The sequence below is a fragment of the Trematomus bernacchii genome, unplaced genomic scaffold, assembly GCF_902827165.1.
Source record: "Trematomus bernacchii unplaced genomic scaffold, fTreBer1.1, whole genome shotgun sequence".
NCBI classification, from domain to species: Eukaryota; Metazoa; Chordata; class Actinopteri; order Perciformes; family Nototheniidae; genus Trematomus; species Trematomus bernacchii.
This window is the reverse complement of record NW_022987564.1, coordinates 7,293,654-7,314,256: the sequence shown is the minus strand read 5'-3', so window position 1 is coordinate 7,314,256 and position 20,603 is coordinate 7,293,654. Positions and strand designations below refer to the sequence as shown.

General features: G+C 47.0%; 1 protein-coding gene across 1 annotated transcript; it reads left to right on the top strand.

The window, feature by feature from the left end:
• The first annotated feature begins 468 nt into the window (after window positions 1-468).
• On the top strand, window positions 469-19,452 carry ahdc1 (AT hook, DNA binding motif, containing 1). Its single transcript, XM_034124341.1, has 6 exons — window positions 469-590; window positions 703-962; window positions 13,295-14,566; window positions 14,676-16,357; window positions 17,099-18,719; window positions 19,267-19,452. Exons 3-5 carry the CDS (start codon window positions 13,385-13,387, stop codon window positions 18,711-18,713), a joined length of 4,479 nt encoding a protein of 1,492 aa, XP_033980232.1. The 5' UTR covers window positions 469-590; window positions 703-962; window positions 13,295-13,384; the 3' UTR covers window positions 18,714-18,719; window positions 19,267-19,452.
• Window positions 19,453-20,603: the final 1,151 nt, after the last annotated feature.

The following is a 20,603-nucleotide window of genomic DNA, read 5'->3' as shown; positions in this document are numbered from 1 at the left end:
AGAAAGATGTCATCACATTGCAATATACAAAGAGGAATAACACTTTCCTTTGGTCTGCATTTACATTTGTATTATCCTTTTTAGTATTTTCATGAACATTTGAAAGCTTGTGTGAGGATTTATTCTTCAGTTGTTTTGTGCTTTAAGGAAACAACAATATGTACAAAAGGTAAGTTATAAATATATTTTTTGTCCCTTGAGGCAATTTAGTATAGACCACGCGTAAATTAATTTTTTACTTTAGGTTTTATAATAAAATATCATTATCATTAGTCTCTATTCCATCCCTTTCAGTGGCAGTTCCTCCCACTGTTGTCTGTGTATCTCTCTTTCTTCCTCATTAACGCCTGCTCTCTTTCAGTTGTGAGTAAACTACTGTTCCCACAATTCCACAAGTGTAAAGTGAGGCCAGCTACGGGTGCCCGGATGGCTTTGACAGTCAGGCACGTTGGAGAGGCACAGCGGAGACTGGGGCGCACGAGAGACAGAGAGCTGGAATTGCAGAGGCAGAGACGCACACCGTGTTCGCCTCCCGCATACGGTGGAGTCCCGTGCCTGTCACCAAAACCGAAGCACAAGGCTCGAGCGCGGTAATGTCTGCACTTTATTTGTGGACAAGACTGTGAAGCAACCTCCCAGCTCTCCATTATTTAATCTTTTTCCCTCCTTTTGTGTTTTGCTTTCCCATCTTTGTGGGTGCAGAGATTGATGTGAGCGAGAGGAGCGGTTTTTCCATTGAGCCATTCGAGACGGTGGCGCGAGACAGCAGGACGAGACGTTTACATAGGTTTGGGAGGAGGGCTGTTTGGGGAGACCAGATGAAGGGGACATGCTGACGGCTGCAGCGGCTCCGTGACCCGGGAGAGGACCGGAGCAGCGTCACCGACCGCCGCGCGAGCCAGCGTTGACACCGCAACAGCTCGAGCATCCAGCGCGAGCCCCCAGACTCTCTCTCTCCCTTGGTGAGTGCGCGTGCAGCGTCTTGTGTACACAACATAAAAAATTAGCCTAGTGTCCGCTCAGCCAGTTGTGCTGCGCACCTCTGGCTACGTTTCCTTTTTGAGTTTTTACATTAACCTCGTCGCTGCCAACGACGGACTGAGCTCTGCATTCGTGCTGCTGGGTCATCTTTACTGTGGGCATGCAGCGTGTGTGGTGGGGTTTCAAATTATGATCTTCGAAACACACATATAATGTCTTTAAATGTTCGCGTAATGAAGCTTGAGTATCCCGCCTGTAATTTCTATGTCAGTTTTGGCAATATCCTAAGCACTTATTAGCCTCATTATAGCAGCATTGATACAGTAAAGGCAGAGCAACAGTATACAGTACCTCAGGTACTGTCACACATACACACACCCATTCACACACACACACTTGAGTTGTTTATTTGCTGTCTCAATATCTCTGTGGGGGACTTTTCATAGACTGAATTTACATGCCAGTGACATATACCAGAGGTTTGACTGTGAGCCCAGCTCCTGGTGATGGACAGGTGTTTGCTTTTAGTATAAACAGGAGACACCAAGAGTCCCGGTGAGCATCCGTCCAGCCGCAGGGTTTCCATCCCGGCAGCCCGCCTGAGCTGAGTTGTCAGGGCAGTTACAGGCAGGACACAGCAGCAGCACATCCTGCAGTGGCAACAGGGCTTGAGAGACAAGGCGTACTCATGGTGGTGATTATCAGCTCTTGTCTGTGAGGGGGGTGGGAGGGGGGGGACAAAGGGAGAAAGAGTGCATGAGAAACTGAAGGAGAGCAGAGGGAGAGAGAAGTCAATGTCGATGTCTGGGCAGTGACAGTTCGTTATTTAAGGGGCCCCTCAGAGACGTGCACAGGCTGCCCTAGTGCAGGTGCCGTTAGTATGCAGAGTGATGCTCTCCCTGTCTGTCTGTCCGTCTGTCTGTCTACCACTCTGCCTGCCTCACACTCAGCCTGTCTCACACTCAGACTGTCTCACACTCAGACTGTCTCACACTCAGCCTGTCTCACACTCAGACTGTCTCACACTCAGCCTGTCTCACTCTCTGAGTGGCTCAGCTGAAGACTGAGTTTCTTTTTTGGCAGGTCCACTTGGACATAATGAATAATTTCAGCCTTCTGAATGCTGGAATGAAAAGCGAATGGCCTTACCTTGGCATGCAATCACTGTCTGTCAGTCTTGTCTTGAGTGCATGGCCCTGTGTGTGTGAGTGTGTGTGTGTGTGTGTGTGTGTGTGTGTGTGTGTGTGTGTGTGTGTGTGTGTGTGTGTGTGTGTGTGTGTGTGTGTGTGTGTGTGTGTGTGTGTGTGTGTGTGTGTGTGTGTGTGTGTGTGACAAACAGAGGGAATGTGAACATATAACAGCTTAGGCCTATTGTGCTTCCTACCTGTGTGAGCTGGGCTAGTTGTCATAGCAACGGCCTTGTAGCTCCGTTGATGTTCCTCCTGTCCTCATTGGCAGGGTCAGCGCACCTAACACACCACATCTCGTCTCAAAGCTGTGTGTGTGTGTGTGTGTGTGTGTGTTAGCATGCATGTACCTCTCAATGTGTGTGTGTGCTGTGGAAGTACCTTTTGTTTGCGCCTTGCTGCAGTTCGTAGGCGTGTGGGTTGATGACAGTGACAAGCCAGCGTGTGTGTGTATGTGTGCACATGTGTGTGTGTGTGTGTGTGTTGCAGTGTCACAAAGATACACCCTGCAGATATGACAGCCTAAAGCTCAACCAATCACCTGTTTTCTCTCTCTGCCTATCAGCATGTGAGGGTGCTGTAGTCAGATGTCCTTTTGATATGGAGGTCGTCATGGAGATGGAGAAGACAGAATGGACACACATGTATACACACACACACACACACACACACACACACACACACACACAACTGCACAACTGCACAACTGCACATAGACACATTGATTGGTGATTTATCTCTATTGATTTCCACTGGTGTCCTGGTATTTTTGGAAGTTTTATTTAGGATAGTTCAACCTGTTGAATAGCGGCTAAGATAAAGTTAATAGATGCTGATGCATCATGTCTAAACATGAAACATAAAAATGTTTTTCCTTCCTTCATTGTTTGCTAGTTAAATTCAGGATTGATTAAATAATCTTTTGAGGCTCAAAATACAGCCCCCCAGTTGTATTACCAATCTTTTGACTCCCAAAACTCCAAGTCCTCAGATCCTTAAGCCCCGCTGGTTGTCCACAGGTCAAGGCTGGAGACTAAATGTGACCGGGTGTTTGCCATCAGTATCACTAGATTTCTGGAACTCTCTTCCTGAAAAGATTGAGCTTGACAGCATATTTACCTGTTTTGAAATCATTTCTTAAAACATATTTGTATAGAAATGCCTTTTTCAATGCGAGATTTGTAACTTTTATTTTGCTTTATGAGTCAATCAATCAATCAACATTATTTTTTTATAGAGCCCAATTTCCCAAATTACCTACTCTGTTCTTAGACTCTTTAAGTGCAAGAAACTGCTCAAAAGAAACGCCACAATTACGGGGTTAACATAGAAACCTGAAACAGAGATTCCTCTAACAGCAAGGACACAAGGACAGACGTGAAATGATGTCCTTTATGTTTCTTTTGTTATGTTTAGCTTTTTGTCCACACTTTACTTTTAGTGTTTTTTTTTACCATTAAACTAAAGTTGTATAGTTTTATAAATATGTACTTATTTTTGGTTTTCTTCACATAGTTTTGCACTAAGAACGTTTTATACAAATAGCATTATAGTTATTATAATTATAATATTATTGTATTGACCATATTACCTTAAAGGTGGAGTAGGTAAGTTTGAGAAACCGGCTCGAGATACACTTTTTGTTATATTCCATGGAATGCTCTTAACATCCCGATAGCAATGAATATCTTAAGTGCTTTGACAACAAATCCATAAAAAAATGTCATCAGTGGAAGCCGTAGTACTGTAAAAAGCACGACCAATCATTTTAGCCGGCCCGGCTAAAATAACTGGATGGCCTACCTGCCTGTCAGCCTTCCATCTGTGCACAAACTTATCTCGTGCCCTCATTGGTCATGTGCACGTCGTGTGTGTTGGAGGAGGGACTCTATAAGGAAGTAGCAGATTTCTTCCGGCTGTGTATTTTCAAATTCTAGCGCACTCGAGCTGGTTTCTCCAAAATTACCTACCCCACCTTTAAGTTACAGAGACCATATAAACCCGGCTCCCTGACAGAGCTTCAGTAATCTATAAATCAGAAAGCATATCCTACCAGATATGAAGTATTTACTAACGCTGAATTTCCCAAAATATTTTGGGCATATAACGCATCTCATTTTAGGAATTTGGCTTCTAGCTGCGCTCACGATTTGTCAAACGCAACAAAGAGCTTTTCTCTTTGCTTACAGACATTTTGTGAAAGTCAGCTGAAGATCAATCTGGCACTTTCCCTTTGAACTATTCAAAACACATTTATATATGACTGCCGTTTAGGAAAAGGGATTTTATTCCAGTGTTGTGAATGAGCCAGGCCATTTACTCAGCACTTGAAATCCAACCCAAAATACATAAGAAACTGATTTAGGGCACAGATTCAAATAAAAAAATCTCTTTGTAGAGAAAAAAACGGACTCGTTAGGAGCTTTAAGCTACATTCAGATGTTATATCTATCAGAATATGGCTAGTTGTACTAAGATACACAATATACACATGTTTCTTTTACTGTTGTTTCCAAATCAGAGATGTTATACTGTACTGTAAGGCCTGCTGTCCAAAAACGTCTTAAAGTTCAATAAGACGTTAATATTGACTAATTGGACATTTTCTGAATATTTCTTCCTCTTTTAATATTTTCCACAACGAGCGACTGGATGAAACAATTAGTCATTACTTTGTCCTTGCAGTGTAAGGTCCTGTCTTTTATGACTCCTATTAATCTAATCTACACCTGAAGTGAAATAGCTCCCCCCCCTAACCACACACACACACACACACACACACACACACACACACACACACACACACACACACACACACACACACACACACACACACACACACACACACACACACACACACACACACACACACACACACACACACACACACACACACACACACATAAACACAGCAGCCATTTAGCATTAGTGTAAGCAGTGTTTGTGCTCCATTCTATCACCTCCCACACGATACATTCATAAAACCTCTCCTCCGCGTCAAAGGCAAAAAATAACATCTCCCTTTTCTTTCCTCTCGCATCCTTCCCTCTTTTAACCCCTCTGCCCCCCCCATCTTTGCTTTAGTCAGTCCTTTTTTCTTCTTCTTCAACTTATCTCCCTCTCTCCTTCCCTCCCACCTTTCCTGTATGTCCTTCTTCACCTACCTCCCCATTCTGCTCATTCTCCTTTTCTCCCTCACCCCCCACAGGGCTGGTTGCAGCCGGTTTGAGTCTGACAGTGGAGAGGAAGCTTCGACCTTTCACCTCCAGAGGATGGAGGGAGGGAGACGAGAGGAGAGGGATGATGGAGAGCAGCGGGGTGGAGGGGGGGGGGGGGTTGAAACTGCGAGAGGCGAGGGAGAGGTCAAAGAACAGGAGGGATTTGCGAAGGGAGAGGAGAAAGCTCGGGGGGGGGGGGGGAAGGGACTGAGAGAGAGAGGACGGAGGGGTCAGGGAGGAAGAGGAGTGATAAATGAAGGGAGAGCGGCGAGATGGAAGGATGAGGAGAGAGAGGATGAGAGGGAGAAGAAGAGAGAGTGTGAAGCTGCTGTGTACCTCCCTAACAAGCTGGACAGAATCAGCTCAATTATTAAAGAGGAGCGAGAGATTGGGAAAACACGCAGACACACACGCACAAAAAAGCATCTCTTGGTGTCTGGCACACAACACATACTCGCTGTGTCTCACAAACACAATCATTTGCTCATCCACACACACATGTACAGTGTGTCTGATTTCTTATGCTTGTGCGTCAGCGTGCTAGTTATCTTTGTTTTTAGCTGCATGTGAGTGTGCGTACACATGTGTCTGGGTATGTGTGTTAAAAACAGTGAGTCAGAGGATAAGCAGAGACTTGTTAGTGATTCTCCTCAACACCCCCGAAGCCCCCACCCCCCCCCCCCCCACACACACACACACTCTCTACCCAATTTGGCTTCAGCACCGTCTCAGCGTTCCACCAGCGTGGCTTCAATGTCGTCCCATCAATATGAACAGATAATCAGAGCACTAAGGGGTCTGTCTATAAATCCCCTCTGAATATAGTTTTTTTACCCACTCCTCTTTCTCTCCCTTCCTCTCCTTCTTCCTCTTCCTCTTCCTCTTCCTCTTGTTTCTAGTTCTCTTTCTTCCCTCCCTTTTCCCTCCTTCTCTGAGGAAGTGTATGCCCCCAAGGGACGAAAAAGATTCGCTACCTTCCAGGAGAGAAGGTAGCAAATCTCTCTCTCTCTCTGTCTCTCTCTCTCTCTCTCTCTCTCTCTCTCTCTCTCTCTCTCTCTCTGTGAATGTGTGTCGTCCACATGTGTGTGTGTGTGTGTGTGTGTGCGTGAGAGTGAGAACACACACTTCCTGAGACAGAAAGGCAGAGAGAGAGAGGCATGGATGAGCAATTGAAGAGCGGGTGAGAGAGTGAAAGCAGGAGGCTGTGGAGGGGGAGGAGAGAGAAAGAGATAAGAGAGAAAGACAGAGAGTAGTCTGGGAGAAGGGGGAAGATGGATGAATGTACTGCGCACTGAATGTGTGAATGTGTGTGTGTGTGCTCTTGTGTGTGTGTGAATGTGTGTATGTGCTCTTGTGTGTGTGTGTGTGTGTGTGTGTGTGTGTGTGTGTGTGTGTGTGTGTGTGTGTGTGTGTGTGTGTGTGTGTGTGTGTGTGAGATGGTCGAGAGATGCAGGTAGACAGAGAGGGAGTGAAGGGTTTCTTATCCTCTCAGCAGAAGTCATAATTTCTTAGAGCGTGCACAGATGTGTGTTTGTGTGTGTGTGTGTGTGTGTGTGTGTGTGTGTGTGTGAGAGAGTGTTACCACGTTCAGGCTCGAGGCCAAGAATCCGAGTGTTACAGTTGTGTAGTGTCAGTGTACGTTGTGAGCAGCATGTGTGTGTGTGTGTGTGTGTGTTGAGGCTGTGGCTGATGAGCTGTCAGTACCTACAGTTGGAATGTTCACAAGGCGGCCATTGTTGTTCAAACAGCCAGCAGCCTTCTCCTTGGCAACGGGCGCTGCAGCAGCGTCTCCCACAGCAACTGTGGAACAGGAGTACGGAGGAGAGAGGAGGAGTCAGGAAGTCAGGGCCGCAGCACTGAGGCCCCGAAACACTGGCCTCAAGGTCTGAGTGTGTGTCAGGGGCCAAGCATCTGGTGTGTGTGTCCTCTGTGTGAGGTGTATGCGTGACAGTGCTTACGTATATGTGAGGTTTTAAAGTGCGCCAGTAACTACGCAAAGTGTGCGTCAGTGTGAGCGTGTGTTTCAGAATCAGAAACGGAATCAGAAACACGTTTAGTGCCAAGTAGGTTTTTGAAATTGAACACTGCATTGTAACTTTTTTTCATGTCTTTTATACCTGTGTTATTCTGTATTAGCTTGTTTTATATTGATCTTATTCTCAATGCTTTTTAATGACATAAATACCATTTAAAAAAGAAACATTTCGCTGCACTATATATTAATGCCCTTAATGTTTTTCATTTTTTGAAAGGTGTTGAAAGGGGCTATTTAAATAAACTTGCCTTCCCTTGGTGTATACGGTGCATCCATAAACACAGTCAAATAAGTTACATTGTAAGAAAAGGACTAAAAAAAAAACTATTATAACTTATAACTATAGAGCAATATTTACATGAAGTATAGATATACCTTTGTGTATACATGCCAGCTCAGTGTGTGTGTGCACCTGCGTGAGAAGTAATTGGGAGTGTGTCTGTGTTTGCACCTAAGTGGTTGGTTTCTTCCCGTATTTGCATGTGTTTGTGTGAGTTTCCAGAAGTATCCCTGCGCTTCCTCGCACGCTCGCACATGTGCGCACTCCTAGCTGTTCCCAGCTGGCGCGGTCGGTCACATGACCTGACTGAAGGGCGGCCATCAGCAGAGCCAGGAAACTGCCTGCAGGAGTGGAAGATATAGAGGAGAGAGAGAGAGCGAGTGTCAGGCTGAGTTGAAGATGAGGGAGGGGTGTTGAGGAGTGGGAGAGAAACTGGGGGAGGGATGAGAGAGGGAACAGTGAGAAGGAGAAGTGAAGAGGAAGGGGTAATACACTCGTCCTCATCTTAAAATAACTACAGCATGTAGGTTCCTGCAGAAACAACAGGAGGGAGACAGTCGGAGGGTGAGACATTCAGAAGGGGGTGGGGGGTCCTGGTTTAGTGTTGACTCGTGTTTCGTGCTACTTCTCCGGTCCCCTGTGTGACTCCTTGGCTGAGCCACCACTGTATCTGGTGTGTGTGATGTGTGTTTACGTTAGATGTGTGTGTCTGTCTGCCTCTGAGTTTGTCTGCACATATGGTTTATGTGTTGCTCTCTGTTCATTCGTACGCTTTGTGTGCGCGCTTGTTGCAGGCGTGCGTGCACACATGCTTGCTCTTGGCAGCAGATACAGCACGCACACTCATGATGGAGATCATCAGGCATTTCCTGCCGCTAGGGATGTGAGTTTTTTTAGAGGGTGAATTGGGTGGGGGGGGGGGGGGGGGGGGGCAGGCAGGACGGGTGAGATGTGAGTGAGGAAAGAGAGGAGAGGCTAGTGTGAAGGAGAGTGTGAGTGGGTGGGGGGGGCTGAGGGTCTGTATGTAAGTGCGTTAGTTGGACGGAGTGTGTGCGCAGCTACAGCCCAGCCCAGCCTAGAGTTCAGCTCTGAGGGGTGCTGGTGGTAATTTGTGTGCAGGCATGTTGGCCCCAGTAGTTTGATATATGTGTAGAACTTTCCACGCCCCCCCCTTGGCACACTTAGGAAAACTCAAGCTTGCAAACCCAGGTCTGTTGAGTTTGGATCGGCTCTAATTCTACTCTAATTCTAGCTGTTCAGTGTTACTGCCTGTTGGGCTGTATTGCACAGTATAAGTGTATAAGGTATGACCTTATAACTTCAGTTTTTTTCATTAAGTTAAATTCAAACTTATTTGGCTGAGCATTGAGTAAATAGTGAACATTTTCCTCCCACAGTATCAGTTTCAGAGGATGTCTATGTACAGTTTAGTTTGTGCCTATGTTATGAGTGTGTTCAGTAACGCTTCTGAAGTAGAATAAATTGTGTTTTTTTTTCTTGAAATTGCTGTGAAACAACATCAATATGCAAAAACAAGTTTCTGTTTTTTAACTCCATACTAAGAGAGCCATAATTCATGCTAAAGTTGATTTGAGTTCAGTGGCCACTTCAATATGATGCTGTGTGATGTCAGGTAATGTTTAATGTTTCATTGACAAAGTCAAACAGACATTTTCTATCCTGAAAACAACATAAAAACACCTCACAGAAGACTTGAGATGTCACTTAGTCATCAACTGATTTTTTTCCCATTATTTTCTTCTCCGTTTTTTGTATAAAAAGTTGTGCCTTGTTGTGTGTTAAACACATAAGAAAAAAACAACAACTTAAAAACAATTGATGATGCGCTGTACTTCATTTTCAGCATCAAGAGGAAAGTACAAATAAATCGATATTGAGGAATAAAAATAAACCTTGAAATAAAAGGAGAAATTATAAGAAAGCTTTTCGATAAAGCAAAGATCTAGCAAGCCGGGGTTCTTAAGACTGGACTGTCACGCTCGGCCCCCTTTAGTCTGAGTGTGAGGGGGAGGACCAGTCGGCAGGATCTGACTCTGGTTTGTAAGAGGACAGAAGTTCAGATATTATTCTGGGTTCATGCCATCAAGGGTTAAACAAGTCATTTAAAAAAAGCACTCATTAATGTGTGTTCTAGGCTGATGGAGCTGCAGGTTGAGTTAGGGTGGAGGTGGTGTGGAGGAACGAGGCTGGTAGTTGGCTTCTGCTCGGTGTCACTCAGCCTCTGTGGACCCCCCCCCCCTCCCATTTTCCTCTCCTGGCCTCACATACACTTTCTCCATCTCTCCCCCTTTCTCTGTTTTATCCCCTCTTTCCTCTTATCTGTCTAAACCTCTCTGTGGAGCTCCCCCCCTCCTCCCCCTCACCACCTCTCTCTCTCTTTTTCTCCCCTCCATGTCCCCCTCCCTTACACCCCCCCCCCCCCCCATGCTGTTTCGGTGCTGCTGCCTGTCTCTTAGCAACAACTGCACACCCGTTAGAGCTCAGTGAGTGCTTTTACAAACACACCCAGGAAGACACACTTATTACACACACACACACACACACACACACACACACACACACACACACACACACACACACACACACACTTACACGCGCACACACACTCACACACAGGGTCTAGTTCCTCATTGAGGGTTGATGCTGGCAGGCCTGTGAGTCTGCAAGCCTTTGTGGTGTTGAGATAGATGGGGAGAGAATAGATATGCTGTACAGCTCCCATGTACAGGAGGATTGTTCCTCTCTGTGCACGACAGACCAACTGCCCAAACTGGAGAATGACAAGTCCCCCTCTCGGAGTTCTCACTGGCATGTGTGCACATTCACTCTGTGGCGTAATGTGTTCTTGCTTTTCCTGTGCAGATGAGGAATAATCATTCCTCATCTGATCAAACATTTTCAAACAATAGTTATATGAAAGCCTCTCTTTGTGAAACAGATTCAACAGATCATCATGTGGGTGAGCTGTGCTGCCTGTTATCACAAAGACAATACTACGCCACTGACTGTGAAAGCCCCAGAGCCATTCACAGTCAAATGCACCAAAACGCTTTTTGCTACGTATGACGGTGAATATGTGAGAATGGCAACTGATGGATACCGGGAATGTTTGCTTAAACAAGAAGCATAGAGGGAGCGTTTGATTGGCTGGTATCTAACCTCTGTCAGAATGCCCCCCTGCTGAGCACAGTAGAAGGATATTTGCATGTGTGTCTTTGTTTTCTGTGTGTTGTGTGTGTGTGTGTGTGTGTGTGTGTGTGTGTTGTGTGTGTGTGTGTGTGTGTGTGTGTGTGTGTGTGTGTGTGTGTGTGTGTGTGTGTGTGTGTGTGTGTGTGTGTGTGTGTGTGTGTGTGTGTGTGTTGTGTGTGTGTGTGTGTGTGTGTGTGTGGGTGTGTGTGTGTGTGTGTGTGTGTGTGTGTGTGTGTGTGTGTGTGTGTGTGCGTGTGCGACATGTATGTCTTTATGTGCAAATCAATGTGTGAGAGTGTGGGAGGATAAAACTGACTGTGGGGGTACATTTGCATGTGTTTCTGTCTGTGTGTGTGTGAGTGAGTGACAGTGTGCGCATGTAAGTGTAAGCACATGTGCAGCAATGTTTAATTAAAGCATGTGTTCTCCTCCTTCCCTCATACACCGGTCAGATGGAGCCTTAATTAAGGAATGCTGTTAATTAGACAAGAGAGAAAGTGAGAATGGGAGAGAAGACAGGGAGGGAGGGAGGGAGGGAGCGGGTGAGGGGGTTAAAGAAAGTACATGTTGTGTTTTTGTGTGTGTGTGTCCCAGTTGTGTCATTCCTCAGAGAAGCAAATGTTGGTCTGCTCCGTGTGTGCAGCTCTTAACTCTACTACAGCAAAACTCTCACACGCCCCCTCCTTCTTCCCCCCCTCGGTTTCCTCCCCTCCTCTCGCCTTAACTTTTTCCTCCCTCCTTTGCCTCTCTTAAATCTGTCTGGCTCTGTCTCTCCCTCCACTCACCACCCTTTCTCTGTCTCAGTCACATCTTTACCCTCCCTATACACTTCTTCTGTCTCTCGCCCTCTTTCATACTTTCTCACACATTCATGCTCTTATTCATGTGCCTTCCCTCCTTATCCCCCTCTTTCTCTTTCTGTCTCCCGCTCTCTGTTCTCCCTCCCTCCTAATCAGAGCCATATGTTGGAGAGGGAGGGAGGCAGAGCGATCTGAGGATGAACAGGATTGTGTTGTATGTGGTACAGTGTTGGAGCCAGCAGTGCGTGTATATGCGTGCAAGTGTGGCACGCACTCTTGTATTTCTGTTTTAAATGTGAGTCACGTGTTAATGTAAAAAGCACGTGTGGTCCAGATTTGGTAAGACTTGTGTGTGTGTTCTTCTGGCAGACTTTCCTTCAATTTCTGCTCTGCTCTGGGTTTCTATAATCCCTCTATAGTCGCTGTCTTCCTGTCACCTCTCCATCCTCTCAACACCTCTCTCCATCACCTCTCTGCCTCCCCCTGGTGGCTGCCATTATTCACACATTCTCATTTTTGTTGCACCCTCCAAGTCTAGAGCTTTGTGATGCATTTCAATCGTTTTTTGTCACGTGGCATGCAGTGTGTGCTTTTTACACCACTATTCAATTGGGGAATTTGACTCTGCCCACTTCAATATTGTGCGTTTAAAAAAAAATGTGGGGCAAATCTGTCATTCCCATACATAATACACAATATATTACTCCATATATCTCATCAAGTAGTTTTATATAGTGATTTATAGACTAGATAACGTCGCACTGGCTCACACGTGTTCCTATTGTCTGCGGGTAAAACACAGCTGAATTGCTAACAATAATTAGAGTTTTACGCTTTATTGCAAGTCATCCTCCAAAGTAATAGCGTCTGATGTTGGATGGTGCAGCCCTCACCAAAATACTGATTTTAGTCTGGTTTGATATATACTGTGACATCATGTACTAATCTCTTATTCTCTTTTTCTTTCTGCTCCACCCTCCTCCTCACTCCTCAATTTGTCTTGTATTTCCCCAATCATCATTTCTCCCACTTTCTCTAACTCCCCTCTCACTTCCTTTGTCTGTCTGCCTGTATTTCCGTGTCTGTGTGTCTGTCTGTCTGCCTGTCTGTCTCTCACTCTATTAACCACGGGCAAAGTACAGGCAGAGGGGAGAGAGAAGTATGTGAGCTCTCCACTGCAGTATTGATGACCCAATGATCCCCTGCAGAACAGAGCCAGTCAGGCAGACAGAGTGAGGCTCAACTCAGAATCAAAATCAGAATCAGCGCCACAACCATTCGGTAAAAGCAACTGATTGTGCCGGGTATGAATGGTAAATGTAATCTAATGTTGTAATGCCTCTGTGTGGGTGGCACAGTTAATAGATTAGAGTGCGTTACGAATTAGGTGTGTGGCCCGTTGCCAAGAAATCTTTCACATAATCACAATTTCATCAGTGTTGCAAATGTTTGCCATACAATGACCAATGCAACAAGGAAATGTTAACGTATTTGTGGACTTCCTGTGCTTTTATTAATATTATTTTCTCTAATAATCTATTATAATATAATATTTTGATATATGTTTTTATTTCTCTCCTCAGGGCCATTGAATCAACTCTCCTGTTGTTAGAACTACTCCTTCAGCGACCAAGAAGAAACACTGATTTTGATTCAGCAAGACTGTTCACTGAATGAGTAGCGTGTCAGATCACCTACATTCAGGCCAAACTGGGGCTCCAGTGGGCTGTGGTGAGACTCGAGCAGAGGAAAAAGCGTGTGTGGGGGGGCTGGAGGGAATGGCCGGGCCTGAGCTCTGGACCAGGGAGCTCGGGCTCCAGGAGGGGTCCCAGGATCCCTCTAACGATGGACTGGCATCGGTGACTCCGGACCACTTTCCCTCCTCTCCTTCCGCCCTGGCCAACGGCCTCCACCGGAAGGGAAGGCTGGGGCACAGCCGGCGCAAAAAGACTGACACTCACCCTGAGACACATATGTTGGCAGAGACACTTAGAAACATGCAAACGCACATAGACACGGCTGTGCATGAAAAGGTTGTTTCGCATGCAGGCATGGATAACTGTGGGCACCTGGATATCCATCCACATAAGGGTTCTGTAGGTCCAAAGCTCTCCGGAACTCTTACACCTGACGCCATACGCACAACTTCACCTCAACCCCTGCCTGTGGCACTTGGCAATCATCCTGCCTCGACCAATCAACGGAAAGCCCCGGTCCTCAATGCAGAGACTGAAAATCCCTCCACTTTTTGTCCAGTCCCTGTTGGCCCCACCCCAAACACAGGGTCCTCTGCTCTTCCTGTGGAGACAGAGAAGAAGTATGCACTCCGCAGCTCCGGACGTCCACGCTTCCCCTGTCACCTGCGCAAATCCTCCCGCCTCCGCCGAGGCATGGAGGATGGGGAGAAAAGAGCAGGGAGGGAGAGGGGAGGAGAGGAGGAGGATGAAGTGTTAGAGGAGAAGATCTGGAGGGTTAAAGAGGAGGAGGTAGCTGTTGGAAAGAAGGAAGTGCATTCGTCTGTGGAGGCTGTTCTCCCCACAGCTCCCCCTCCTACAGACATTCCTATTGCTCTAACTGTACCCAAACCTGCTCCTAAAGCTGTACCCAAACCTGGGCCCAGACTTGGGCATAAACCTGGACCTAAATCCAGGTCTAGGCCCCCACCAAAAGTCCAGAAAGCAGCTCCTAAAAGTGTGAAACAGCGTCAGGCAGCCATGGCTCAACGTGCAGCTGCTCAGCTTCCATTTACGAACACATCAACCATCGCTGCAGCTTCACTAGCCGTGAAGCAGGAACCTCTCCCCGATTTGGGGGGATCAGGCTCCAATAACCGAAGACGTGGGCGTTTCGTAGGTGTAAGTTCATTCATAGTTACTACTTGACACGCATTCATAGCATGTGTCAAAAAGATATTTACACAAGTTAAATGACGGCATATGTTAAATGTTGATCTCTGCTTTACAGGTGAGGAAGATTGTTGTCAAGGTGGCTCGTATTCCCGTTAACCTCAGCCGCCGACAGAAGAGCTACAAGATTTCCAATATGGAGACAGTGAGAGATAAAAACAACGACTGCGGCGTGGATGGCACAGAGGTGGCTCGAGAACCGACCGCACTTCTCCGAATGAAGAACAATGGAAAGAGCGTTATGGTGATGTTTCCTCCCGGAGAGATGCCTGTTATTCTCAAGCGAAGGCGGGGGCGACCCCCTAAACAGCCCCCGCCAGGAATACCGGCAGAACTTCTCAACACCCCGAACGCTGGTGGTATAGGAGACCCGCCCAAGAAGCCCCAGAGGCGGCGACGGACTAAACTCCCTGCCCCTTACCCTTCCTATGTTAATGATACTAATGATGTGAAAACAGAATATGGGGATGTCCTGTCCAAACTGGCCTTTTTGAACCGCCAGCCCCCTGCCACTGGCCGCTGCTCTCCCCCCCGCTGCTGGACACCCAGTGAGCCAGAAAGCTTTCATACCCCTCTGGAAAACCCTGGAATATCAACCTTGCTCCACCGGCTCACCGGCTATAAACGCCCCCGAGGTGGCAGAGGAGGGGGCGCTGGGAGAGGGGGAGGAGGAGCAGGGGGGGTTGGGGGGAATGAGCGCAACAAGAGCACCTTCAGTGACTTTTTTGAATCTATTGGCAAGAATCAGAAAATGAGCCCCCTGTCTGAGCATGGATTACCCAAGAAAAGGGGAAAGGGTAGGGGAGGGGGCGCCGTAGGAAGTGATCCTGGGGCGGAGAAAACAGTTAAGAGGAGACGTGTGAAAAAAAATGGGGCATGTAAAGGGGAGGGAATGTCCATGGGGCAGGAGTGGCCCAATGGAGCAGGTGGCTGGGGGGAGGGGGGTATGGACAAGGAGAAAGCTCTGGGTGGGTATCAGTTCTGTGGATCTCCAAGAAGAGGCTTTTCCTCCTGTGAGGTTGGAAGGGGAGGGTCCTACAGCAGCCCGGGAGGGGGCAGGGGGGTGGGGCCTGCAGGGGAGGACTCACAGGGCCTGTTTGCCGGATATTTCCGGTCCCTCCTCGACTCGGACGACTCGTCAGACCTGCTGGACATTGCCTCCTCGCAGTCAGACCCCCGGAAAGCTTCATCCACCCCTGGTTACGAGTCATCCAGTCCAGCTACCAGCCACAGCTGGTCCCCTGCATTCCCCAAGTGGAGCTCCAAGGGGGCAAATTCTGGGGTGGAGGGTTCCCTGCACACACATGGCTCCTCAGCAAGGCCTCCTCACAGCTATGGCAGCCTGGCCCAAACTTCCCCCACCACTTCTACCTATCCCAAATCCACTCCTCCATCTCTCTCACACTCGCCCAGCTCACCCCATCCTTCCTCTTTTGGCCATTACTCCTCCGGCTACTCCTCCTCTTCTCCTGCGGTGCCACAGAGACCCTCAGACTGCAGCTTTGCATATGGATCTGGCAAGGCTGTCGGTCAAATGGGTTACTCTAACTACCAGGCAGCAGCCAAGAGAGGTTATGGTGGATATCCTGCAGCAGGTCATTCCTCCATGGTGCGGGGGGAGTCAACAGGACCCACATCACCAGGAGGAGGGTACATGTCTGTGGCCAAAAGCAGCCCCTTCAGCTCCTCTTCATCTCCAGAGGGTTACAAACAGTACAACTCCAGTCAGTGGAGCTACAGGTAAATCACTTGTGCCGCCTGACATCATAAAAAAGTGCTCCAAAAATAATACAGGTAATGTCTATTAAAGGACATTTCTGTGTGGTCTTTTCAATCATGATATAACTTGGTGTTGAAGAGAGAAATGTTTTTACTAACGAATTAAAGTCACAGCAAGCTCAAGAAGACTTGAATTACTTAGCATGTCCACCATGTGCTAATTACCAGTCAATACCTCACATAAGTAACTAAAGTGAATATATTTTGGCTTAAAAGTGTACCGTGTTTGTCAGGGAAGGAATTTATACAGGGCTGCAACAAATCATCATTTGTATTAAAGCTTATTGTGCTTATTATTTTCTGGGTAAATTGTTCGATTGATAAATGTCAGAAAATAGTAAAAGATGTTCAAAGTCCCAAAGATGTCACTTTTAATATTAGGTTAAACACAGAAAAGGACATTTCAATATAAAAGACACTTGAAAACAACATTCTTTGCTATTCATCATGAAGAAATTACTAACAATTATTACATTTTTTAAGTAGTTTTTTTTTTTTGTTAATCAACAAGTTAGTCAACTAAACATTATAACTCTAAATCGATATTAGTAACATGTTTAAATCGTCTTTTCATGTCATCTTACTGATCGTTGGAACTGCAAGAGCAGTGAAAACTGAAATATTTGCAGACAATCGTGCAAACATATTCCTCGAGTGTGTTTGTGTGTTTTATAATTCGTGTTGCTTTTTTTTCTTTTTCAGACAAGGTTATGGCGCCTGGTCAACAGACGGCTTTGGGCCTCAGTATCACGGCTACAGTGAATATGGCTCCAATGAGTCCAAAGACATCTTGGATATCTCAAACTACACTCCCCAGAAGGCCAAGCGACAACCATTTCCTGAAATTCTCTCAGAATCCTCGTCCGACTCTTCACACCTTGGCTCTGCGGCCACTGGCAGTGGACCCAGCTCCACCTGTGGCACCTACAAACTGAGCGAGGCTCCCTCTGTCAGCGGAGAGGGGGGGCAATCCAGTCTGTCCAGCCTGGAGAAGCTGATGATGGATTGGCATGAGAGTGCTTCAGGACCTTCGTATAACTGGAGCCAGAACGTGCTCTTTCAGGGCGGGGGGGCCACCGGCAAACCTGCTCGTGGTCGAAGGAAACGGACTGAACCACTTTTAGAAAAAGAAGGAGGGTCTGGTTTACTCTCCGACTCCCCGTCCAGCCCGTCCCCAACGCCTACTCCTGGACCTAAGCGGGGAGTTGGGGGACGGGGCAGAGGGTCCAGAGGAGGCAGAGGGGGTTTGTCTCCATGTCAGAGAGAGCGGAGGGCCAAAGGCAGAGGCAAGGCTGCTGCCTCAACATCTGGAGCAGTTTCTGCTGGAGGTCCAGAGGGGCTGTTCCAGGAGGGGCTGGATTATTACAGTGGAGACAGTAGCAGCCTCTCTCCCCTGGCCAACCCCAATCATGCACCCCAATCCAGTTACCTCCAGGACCCCTGTGAGTACCCCTCCCCTTACCCCTCCACACCCTCCTCTGAAGAGCGATATCCAGCCTTATACCCTGGAGAGTCCTCTTCTTCCCTCTCACCCAGTGTCTCCTCTCCCTCTTACCCTCCCAAGCCAACACCTCCTCCCCCCCAGACGTACCACCCCGTCCCCTCCAGGACATTCTCCCCCTCCTGCTCTCCCTCACCCCGCGTAACTCCCCTCTGTGCCACTTCACTGAGTCCCTCTCAACGCCCCGCTCAGAAAGACCCACAGTTCTCGCAGTACGACTCTCCCAGCTACTGCAGCTCTCCCTACTGGTACGGACAGACGTCGCACAGCGGCAGCCCCAGCCCGCACTCCCACAACACACACTCAAACACAGGCGCACACAACACACACTCAAACACCGGCGCACACAACACACACTCAAACACACACAGCAACCCGCACACAAGCCCCCATGGAAGTACACACGGTAATACGCTCGCTAGCCCCAATGCGAACACACAAATGAATCCCCATGACACACATCTTAACAATACACAGCCCCACACAAACTTAAACACCAATACCCCCTCCCTCCTCCAGTCCCACTCAAACCCCCACACTAACAACCACCCCCACCCCAACTCTCACCTCTCCTCCCATACTCACTCCAACCCCAGCACCAGCCTACGCCAGGGCCCCATGCCTCACTCCCCGTACCCCAAACTGGCCCTGGACTCCTCGCCCCATCAGGAGGACACTGGGGGCTTCTCCTTGTCCCACCAATCCTATCCGGGCATGGGACACCGCTACCCCTCCCAAGCAGCTCAAGGGGGGGGGGTGCTGTGCCAGCTCCTGGACACAGCCAATGATGACAGCTTCAGCGTCACCAGCCTGTAACAGCAGGTGAGTTTATTTAACCTTCACGAGGCCATCCATGCAATAAAGACAAACACTAATAGAAATATCAAGAGTGTTTGATAACTGAAGAGTACCATACTTTTTCATTATTTGATATTTAATTAATAAATAAATATCTAGTAATGGTCAGCGTTACAATTTGGTGTATCTATTTTTGATTAATTGATTCATTTGTGAACTCTTTTTTCACATGATTGTTTAAAAAGCATTATTACTAGTTGTAATTAGAAAAACTTTTTAAAAGTTTTTTTTTTTATGGAAGTGGAAAGTCTGTAAACTCTTAGGCTGAAGCACAAATACGTAGATCAATAGAAATGGAAACAGCAACAACACCACAGGGCAAATTACTTTTAACACCAAATCAAACTACAATCCACAAATGGAACCAAAATCTTACTTACAGTAAAGAACGTTTGCCAAGTAAAATAATATTAAGATTAAAGAATGCTTTCATTTTACTACTGTCAAAAATATCACTCTATTCTTCTTCACCTCTTTATCTCTCCCCTCTCTCCTTGTGTTTTCATTTCAGGTGCATTCAAACCAAGCTTTTTCAGATTTGCAAATTTTCTTTTCTTCTTTTTTGTTAAGGAGACTTTTTGTTAGAGAATGTGAAATGAAGGGCGAGAATTTAGCTGCCAGCTTTGGACAGTAAAGCTTTAATTCTCCAGCATTGACAATCAAGATCAACTGCAATTTAAACACGCATGCACGACACACACACACACACACACACACACGCACACACACACACACACACACACACACACACACACACACACACACACACACACACACACACACACACACACACACACACACACACACACACACACACACACACACACACACAGAAAAGCATGTGCAGATGAATTCACTACCTATACATGGACACATACATTCCTACATGTGAACACTCACTCACACCCTATGCTGGAGTACGGGAATGGCCAAGATGAAAACCAGATGCTGATGGACAGAGACAAACCTTTTTCCTCACCCCTTCAAGTCCTGTTGTGATTCATAAACAACTCTATTTCCCATAAGTCTGTATCCCTCCGCAAATCTTTCTGGTCCTGTTCTTTACATCTGCAACACTCTCCCTTCTTTTTCTGTCCTCTTTTTTCAACCCCCTGTCCTCAGCTAAACCAGCAACTGTTCTGCACTACACTGACCCTGCATTTCTGTCTTGTGCCCTCGCCTGAACCGCATCTGAGCCCAAACCAACTTTTGAAATACCATGAGCCTAGCAAATGTCCCGCTCTGTGCACTCCTTGTGTTGTGTCCCATGAGAGAAAAGTGGACTAAAGCGCTCTCTGCTTTTGAAATACCAGCATCTGTACATATGACTCCAGCTCCAAGCCAGAGGCCCCCTGATCACTCCGAGGGTCCGCCATCCACATGCCCTCCCCAGCGTTCTGCCATGGTTTCTCTGCTCTGGGGAGGGGGAGAGAGAACTGCAGCATGGAGACCCAACATCCTGTGTTTTGCTGTTTTAACTACAAGGGAAAGAGACATCAAAATCACACACCGGCCCCAAAGAGACTTGTTTTTCTGTGTGCAAACGTGAGACAGAGGAGGGTGTGTTTTTGCGTGAATGCAGTGATGCATGTATTTGTGTGTATGTGTGCATTTATGTTTGTGTGAGCGTGTGTGTGTGGGGTCAAAAGGAGTGAAGCTCTCCAGACACCAAAAGTCTTGGCGGGGTCTCATTCTTTCTTTCACTCTCTCCCTTCTTTTTTCTGTGGTCTTGTGTTGTTTGGTGGTTTTTGTGATGAAAAAAAATGTATATCTGTCTGTTACATATCATGTATGTATCTGAGGTGCAAAATATTTAAATACACATTCTGTTCTTGCCATTGGTAATCT